The following is an 8,358-nucleotide window of genomic DNA, read 5'->3' as shown; positions in this document are numbered from 1 at the left end:
TAATCAAATAATATCAATCAAGTATAAACTTGAGAGAGCAACCTTATGGAACAACCACACTTAAATCACACTTACAAGGATGTTCGAGTACTAAGATCTGGTAAGAATAAGTGTAGGAGGCTAAAAAATCAGTATTATAGATTTTGGGAATTTTAAAGGATTTCTCCTAATCAATATTGCTAATCCATACTAATTTGCACAAATGATCTTATATATATAGACATGGGAAGAGTTATGACCGTTAGGAACCTATTGGGTATTATTAGGAAAGTTTTAAACCATTTTAACGCAATTAACCCTGTTTAAAATATTTAACCATGGTAAAAAATTCAGGGCAACTCGAGAGACCTGGTCGACCAAAACGCTTTCGGTTGACCGAAGTTCATATCACTCGGTCGACCAGGCCAACTTTGAACTTCAAAGTCGGTTGACCTGGAGGGGTGATTTTCCCAACTTGTGCGGTTCGGTTGACCAGGGATATTTGAACTGGGTGATTTGATTGACCAGACCGTTGGGACTTCTCCCAAGGACCCTCGGTCGACTAAAGCGTTGGAGTTCATTTTGTGCTTGGTCGACCAGGTAGTCAAACTGTTGACTCCTGGGAAGTTCGGTCGACCGAGGTTAAATGAACTATAAGGGTTCGGTCGACCGGGTTGTGGTCAACCGGTTGACCGAGACCAATTTCGGTCGACCGTAGTAGAATGAACTGCATGGATTGGTTGACTGAAAGTGTATAAAGTGTGCATTTCGGTCCTGTTTTGATTCACAACCACCCTATTCAAGTGCCTAACATATATGAGTGTAAAGGTGAGTGTCTTAGGGTCATTTTTGGGTCTTTTTGAAGACACAGAAAAAATACGGTGTCAGTCGATCGAAGGGTAATCCCTAAGGTCTTTCTAAGGTCATTTCATTTTGAGCTTACACATTACATCATGCCTGTGATGTGTGTGATTATTACATACAAAAGCCCTAATTACTATTACAGACCCTTTACATGAATAAATTATATTACAACATAAGAAATTTGGTCTTCAATAGAAATTTGGTCTTTAAGCTTCACTCTCTCCATGTGCATTATGACTGTCAATTTAATTTCCTATACAAAGTCTCAAACGCTCATTAGAAACAATGAGTATTTGTCATAATCAAAACCAGGCGTGACCTATAAGGTCAACACAAGAAGCTTTGTTTGTAATTCATTTTCATCTTATAAGGGTTCTTTGTGAACCAAGAATTAAAGGGATTGGTTCTCTTGAGCAATTGAGATTGGTTCTCGTGTGAAGGTTTTTGGTGAACCGAATTGCAAGAGTTCTTGGTGAACCTTACTAAAAGGCTCCCGGTGAGCGAAAGGGGTTTGTTCCCGTGTGTAAAGTCTTCTTTGCTAGTGAAGGAGGTTGATTGTGGATTGACACTCCTTGAGTGTGTCTCAAGGTGTGGACATAGGCAAGGGGCTGAACCACGTTAATATCGTTTGTCAAGCTTTTCTTCCCTATACTCTTAATTTATATCTTGTGCATGGTTTATATTATTATATTGTGATATAATTGCTTGTATCTTGCCGAGATTTATTATTTTGTAGAGGAAAACTAAAATACGCAAAAGAGTCCATTCACCCCCTCCTCTAGACTCGACTCTAGAGCCAACACTAGATATATTACCCATTTCTCACTTCCATGTATTAATCCCTCTTTGATTTTAAATTCACCATCCCATCAAGGGGATTCGGAGATCTAACACTACACCCCTATAGGAGGTGGCACCGTGGGACGTTACACCCATTATAACCAATAAACTAGTAGTAGTTTTGTCAAATATTCAGAAAGCTTTGTTCCAATGTAATTTATTGCATATACAAAAAATCGCTTAGAAAATATAGAGAAAGATAAGATGAATAAATTAAATGAATGCATGAATAAATAAAATATACTATAGATCAACTTTGATTTACATATAGAGGGTGAGATAGAATTATTTTTTCTTAATTTTATCATTCTCTTTAGTTCATTCATTGGGAGATTTAATAAGTGTAGACAACACTAATGCCATATTTGGAAGTATGGATTTCGGGTCTTAGATTTGGATTTGTGTCGATTTAGATAAAACTCAACATAATTTTATGTTATATTTTGTCCAAATCTACACAAATCTAAATTCAAGACCTCTACCAAACATATGTAGGTTAACCAATGGTTTATCCTCATTTCAAACTTCTCTTCCATTAACTTTTAACTTTGAATATAAGAACATCGATCAATAAATATTTTCTATGATCAACCATTTGCATGCAGTCCATAGAAAACTATTTGTTTGAGGAATTGTGAAGAACTATTTCTTTAACATTATTACATTTTTTTTTTCAACAATTACATGAATTGTGTAGCTTCATCCCTCCCTCCCCACAACAAAAAACAAAAATGGAGAGTGGATGAGCAATCTCTATTCCAAAGAAGGCTTACAATCCCTTTCCTCCTCTATATTCAAAATAAGTCCCACAGTGGGATCAATTTAGGAACTCCAAAATTACATAATAACCGATTAGCACTGGAAGAGACACGATCATTCCAAAGATTACCCTGCATACAAAGAGCAAATTAATGCTAAAATTAGCTTCAAATTTTCATATGTAAATGTTAAGCTTGATTTTAATTTCTTGGAACAAAAATATTTAAAAAAAAATGAAAACTTGAGAGGAGAATATTCATAGCATACAATGAACATTTTAGGTTGTAGGAGCCTAGGAGGGGAGAGTAAATATAGACAAGACTACTTGCCTATTTTACCTTTTACATAAAAACACTATCGATTCTATTAGTTAGTATTGGAAACCAAGACTTTCGATCCCATGTTCTATTAGTTAGTGTTTGAGATCACGAACTTTTGATCTGAGATCATGCATGATCCATTCATATATATATATGGACTTTGTTCTTTCTTAGGAGAGATAATTTCGTTCTAATACTTGTTCAAACATAAATATTTTCTATAAAAGGAACAAAAATTAATTTTATGTCAGACAATTGAAATAAGAGTTGCAATAACAAAATACTTACGCAGTGCTAATTACATCTGCATGCAATCCATATTCTTTGGCAAAAATGAATGAGGTGATGGATTGTGGCACCGCTGCCTATAAAGAAACACGACAACAATTTCAATATAGAGTTCTACAACATTTGAATGATTAGCATTAACTGCATACTGCACACAATAAAGCACTTACTAATAGCTTAATAAATTCACCCACTTAAAAATTTATTTGCATATAGCTTGTAAAGGAAATTAAGCCTTTGTGTCTTTTACTTTTTTGAGTTTAGATTTCCCATATACCCCATCTTTCTTTGTATTTAGAAAACTTAGGTAATGTAATTAAAGACATTTTGATAAGCTTGAAAATTCAATACATACTTGTTCACATTTGAGGTAGCTAGTGGTGCATCTAAGAAGTGGTCCTTTTGTACATCGATAGTGATGTCCAAATGAATTTTCTCTCTCTCTCTCTCATAATAATTTCTCATAATAACTGCTTTGCGCTAAACAACAAAAAATAAATTTAATAATGTCAAGGATTAAAAATTTCGCTTATTTATAAATACAACCTAGTAAGTCATGAAAAAGTATTTTCTTAATTCGAGTCTCAGCGTTGTCCATATTCTCCCAATTACAATTAAAATATGATAGAAAATATGGTGTAATTTTGCTTTATTCACTCGTCAAACCTAATGAGCTTTCGCGTGAAGGGATACTAAAATTATTATTGACTTAACAAGGTTATGCTTTCATTTCATATGTTAATCGGTTTTCCAACTAAAGAGAGGAATATGATTGACAAAAAATGCATAAAATGTAATTTTTAATTCTACCCTTTTCTTTGATTACGTTAATGAATTATATATGCAGTTAAACAAAAAAATTTAAAAACTAATAAAAAAAAGTGTAAAAAGGAACAATGAAATTATAATTTTCCATGAATTATTTTTGGGGTGCATACTTGATTTTTATTTTGACAAAGCCATAATAATCTAGTAGAATTTTGTCAACGTTAATATGGAGGTAGATAACGTTTAAATGACATCATAGTGATGGTAAAAATATTTTGTAATATCGGCGAACTTTTTGTACCAAAATCTTTAGGCCACCCAAATTTATTTATTTACTTTTAGGCTCGGTTTCGATTAAGACTTTATTTTGGAAACAAGCACATGTATTTGTCACAAATCAATTTTTTTACAATTTTTTTTTGTCACAAATAAATATTTGAATTTTCAAAATTAACATATAATAAAAACCTTAATTAGATTGTATCCCTGCCAGACTTTAACTAAGTCTATATAAATAAACTAATTAAAGTATTTTGTTTTTTTTACGCCAATTAAAGTTTTCTTTTAACAAATGTCAGAACACAACCCCAAAATTTCTCCCTAAACTCTCTCTCCCTCAAGGCAATTATTTCTCTTCGGTAGGTTAAAATCATTAGAAAGGCACTACAGCTACAAATAAGTAACAATAATGATTCACTACTACGTTTAATAGGCATATTTTTTAGTTAATAATTTGTATCATTCATTTGGAAAAGTTTTATTTCCAGAACATATCAAGAACACGCAAGACCAGCGTGGCTCCCACGTTAATTTGCCAGCCCCATGCTGATCATGCGTCTTCTCTTAATGCACTGCGGTGTATCTTTGGGAAAGCCTAGAATTCTCTCTTCTCCCCCCTTTTTTGTTTTAATTTCAGATCACCTAAAATCATTTTTAGCATAAGTTTACGTCCTTGTTTTTCTTTTTTTTTGATAATCGGGGAACTCTAACTGTCATTGCACCACTTTGAACACTATGGTATGACACTAAACCAGAGGTGAAAGCCGCTCGCCCATTAACGTACTCCTGATAATTCACCTATGTAAACTCTCAAGAGAGAATCGAATCCGTGAACTTGGAGTTACCAAAGCCACAAAGTGTGCTTACCATTTGAGCCAACCCAGCTTGGCAGCACAAGTTTTTGTATTGACATAATTGTGTTGAGTATGATCGAATTATAAAATTATGCGATTCCCATATTACTGAGACATCACATTCTCCTTATATATATATATATATAGAACGAGAGTAAGTGATGAGGTGCGAACCTGGATGATAGCAATACGCAGGACATCACCACGCAGACCTACAGCAATTGCGCCGATAGCCATGGCTGCAGGTCCCCCAATAAACCTCAGAATCATTCCAAACACTGTCAGGGTTTTGCCGCAGGAAATAATCCTTTTCTGCTTCGCCATGAAAAGCCCTGCATGCAAAATTAGCAGTTTGAAAATTGTTGCAAAGCTGCGGATAGTATTCGTTTTAGTTTTAAGAGTTTAAGCATTTGATAATTTTTTACCGCTAACAAGCGTTAGAAGCAGTTTCAGTATCTATGATCACTCATGTAGAATGTTCATTTCAGACATACCCATATTAAACATTGCAGTTCCTGTTCCAGCTTTTGACATTATCAATATCGATCCATCTATGACACTTGGCATTTCTAAATTCCACCTGCAATCAAAAGTTCATGAAAGACAAATCTAATGTCAGTGCCCATCCATTATCCCCTTCAAAATAATTGCACAAGCAAATTGGTTGTATGGACAAATACTTAAAGTGAAATAACAAATTGTTTTCACTTAATTGGTATATGGATCATTTAGCTTCTTTTAACTTGTTCCTTGATTTTTATAATTTTTCAAATAATATTTAAGAACTAACTTCGCATCTGATTTGCGTATTTAAACAATTCTACTCCATGCAATTATATTTATTTTTCTATATACCAAACATATAATAATTTATTTTTAATTATTCTAAAAGAATTTAGAAATGAAGTTTGTTTATATATTATTTCACACGCATTTGATCCAACTTAAAAACTACGGCTCCCTTTTTATTTAGTGCTAAAGTCTAATTAGTGCATGATACAAAATTCAATTGTCGTAACTAAAATTGGATAGTGGGTTGAAAAAATTGTCTATTACTCAAAAGCCTATGTTTTAGTGAGAATTTAGCAATATTAATTTTTATCCTATATTAAATATTCATGCTTTTTTTAAAATTATGTATCATGTAACAGGAAAATTTACTTGGGTTAGGACAAAAAATATAAAACGCCATATGTCATGGACCCCTGTCCCATAATGCCACCATGGCCGACGCAGCATTTTATGATTGGTTGGACCATGTTGAAATCAAGAGCCCAGCCAATCACGAAATGACACGTCACCTATCATGGGGATGCACAGTAGCTTCCCGCGATGAACTCTGATTAAATCCATCACATGTACATACCTGTTGGCTATCAGTGCCCAAACGAGCCCTAACGTACAGGCATAAGAGTTGGGATTAGTGGCGAGCTTTAGCGACACAACCTTCATCAAAGACCAAAACGGCTTCGGCTCATCGTTCATCACCTCCACAACCCCCTCCCCTTCCAAATCAAACTCAACGTCACCACCACCACCACTGTCCTTCGCCGCTGCCTTGGACGAAAAATCCCCCGCGGACCGCCGGAACTCCAGAACGAACAGAAGCAACGTGAGCCACACGATGGCTTGCACCGCCGAGGCCTGCACCACCAGATCAACCCCGAGCTGGCCGTACATGGGCTTGATCATGGGCACCCCGACCACCAGCGCATTAGTTAAAGTCGCCAAAGAGAAACTCGAAATGGACCACGCAACGCTGTCTTCGCCGCCGCACACGGCCCAGAAGCCGAGCACCGCCACGATCACCGCCTTGGAAATTGCATCGGCGGCAATGAACATGAAGTTCATATTGAAGGGGTCGACGTGGGACGTGAACTCGAACGTGAACAGTGGGAGGGTGAAGTAGCAGACGAAGCTGTTGATGGCGTCGCACTGTTCCGCTGTGAAAATCCGCCACCACTTGACGGAGCCGTAGCCGAGGACCAGTGCGACGTAGAGAGGCACCACGGCCACCACAACGTTGTATATATCTCCCCACCCGATCATATTTTCTAGAACTATACCTGTATATGCCTTTATGTAGCGAAGGAAAATAATGAAGGGGTGGCAAATTAAGAGAAGTAAGATTTAGGGTGGTGGTTTTGAGAGAGAAATAATTAATGAGAAAAATGAGTAATGGGAGGTAGCTATTTATACTATGTATTTGGAATTAATAGAAGTTAGCAGGAAGAGCATACGCAATTGGGTGGGTGGTTGACTACTGGTTGGTTGCGACGTATATATGGTTTGGTTTGCCGTGGGAAGTGTTGGGGTGGGGAAATAAAAGATAGCTTTCGGTTTGCGCATGCAGAGAGAAATAAGGAATAGGGTTTAGGTTGCTTTCACCTATAGTGCCGCTGTGGATATGTCATATGCATGTACACTTTGGGTTAGATGTGGTATGGTCTAAAGTATTAATTATTATATCCAGTAATTAAGGAATGAAGGAGGTACGTAGGTCCACTTGGTCCGGAGATCAGTGGAAAGTGACTACAAAGAGTTTGAAGATTTAGTCGGCGTTCCTCGTAACGCACATGCAGGCCCGGGCGGCTGTGCATGCTGCATGAGCTGTGCGGTGACATGACATCAGCCTCATCTCATGTGAGTACATTTTGGGTTTTGGAAGAGTTCACACGGTTTGGGCGTTTGCTGCAGTCTAGAATCTATAGATAGGAACGTGACAGTTTAATTTGTAGTCTGACTTTCTTCTACTTATGATGATGACGGCTTAGTAAATCTTTAATTTTTATTACAAAATGGAAAATTATCATCCAAAAATTTAAAAGAAAAATTCACAAATGGTCACTTGAGAAAACATGATAATTTTTATGATTTGAATTTTCCTTTTTATGATCTGAATCCTTTCATATCACTTCCTTCTTTCCTCGTACAATTTCAATTCCCTATTCATTAGGTATTTCCCACGAAACACAATAATTAATCCTACCTACTTACACCTCTAATGAAAGCAGACATAAGATCCTCCGAAACGAGAAATTATATAAGAGACCTCTGGTCTCCACGAGTTCGTGTACCTATTTATGTAGTTATACACTTAATGAAAATGAATCCCTCTTTAATATTAATGAATGTAGGATCAATTTATCACATGTGTAACATTAAAGAAACAGACACACACACGTGGAAGGAGAGATCCCCTGTATAATTTCTCTTCCGAAACAATTCGCTTCTACCATCTTACCATAACCAAACAAACTTTCACCACATTTAAAAGGTGTTTATGTTAAAACTTTACGAACAATGAGAAGGTTTCTTTCTTTTAGAAAATATATGAATTTAGAAAATATGTCTGATCATCTTACCGGCTTAATTTAGAGTATCTTACGCTCGCATAAAAAATGTCA

At 36.0% G+C, this 8,358-nt stretch overlaps 1 protein-coding gene across 1 annotated transcript; it reads right to left on the bottom strand.

Moving 5' to 3' along the window:
• Positions 1–2,500: 2,500 nt before the first annotated feature.
• Positions 2,501–7,000, bottom strand: LOC131147138 (auxin efflux carrier component 5-like). Its single transcript, XM_058096928.1, has 5 exons — positions 6,318–7,000; positions 5,446–5,531; positions 5,126–5,283; positions 3,051–3,127; positions 2,501–2,573 (listed from the first exon to the last, which is right to left on the bottom strand). The coding sequence occupies exons 1-5, from the start codon at positions 6,998–7,000 to the stop codon at positions 2,501–2,503; spliced, it is 1,077 nt and encodes a 358-aa protein (XP_057952911.1).
• Positions 7,001–8,358: the final 1,358 nt, after the last annotated feature.

Source organism: Malania oleifera, unplaced genomic scaffold, assembly GCF_029873635.1.
Source record: "Malania oleifera isolate guangnan ecotype guangnan unplaced genomic scaffold, ASM2987363v1 ctg214, whole genome shotgun sequence".
NCBI lineage: Eukaryota > Viridiplantae > Streptophyta > Magnoliopsida > Santalales > Ximeniaceae > Malania > Malania oleifera.
This window is presented reverse-complemented; position numbering and strand designations above follow the sequence as displayed.

What these genes read in the sequence shown, in the direction of transcription:
- LOC131147138 (XM_058096928.1), bottom strand. Translation starts at nt 7,000, where the DNA reads ATGATCGGGTGGGGAGATATATACAACGTTGTGGTGGCCGTGGTGCCT. An exon ending in TGCGTATTGCTATCATCCAG is followed by an intron (nt 3,128 to 5,125) that starts GTTCGCACCTCA and finishes GTTTCTTTATAG; the next exon opens with GCAGCGGTGCCACAATCCAT. An exon ending in GCAGATGTAATTAGCACTGC is followed by an intron (nt 2,574 to 3,050) that starts GTAAGTATTTTG and finishes CTTTGTATGCAG; the next exon opens with GGTAATCTTTGGAATGATCG.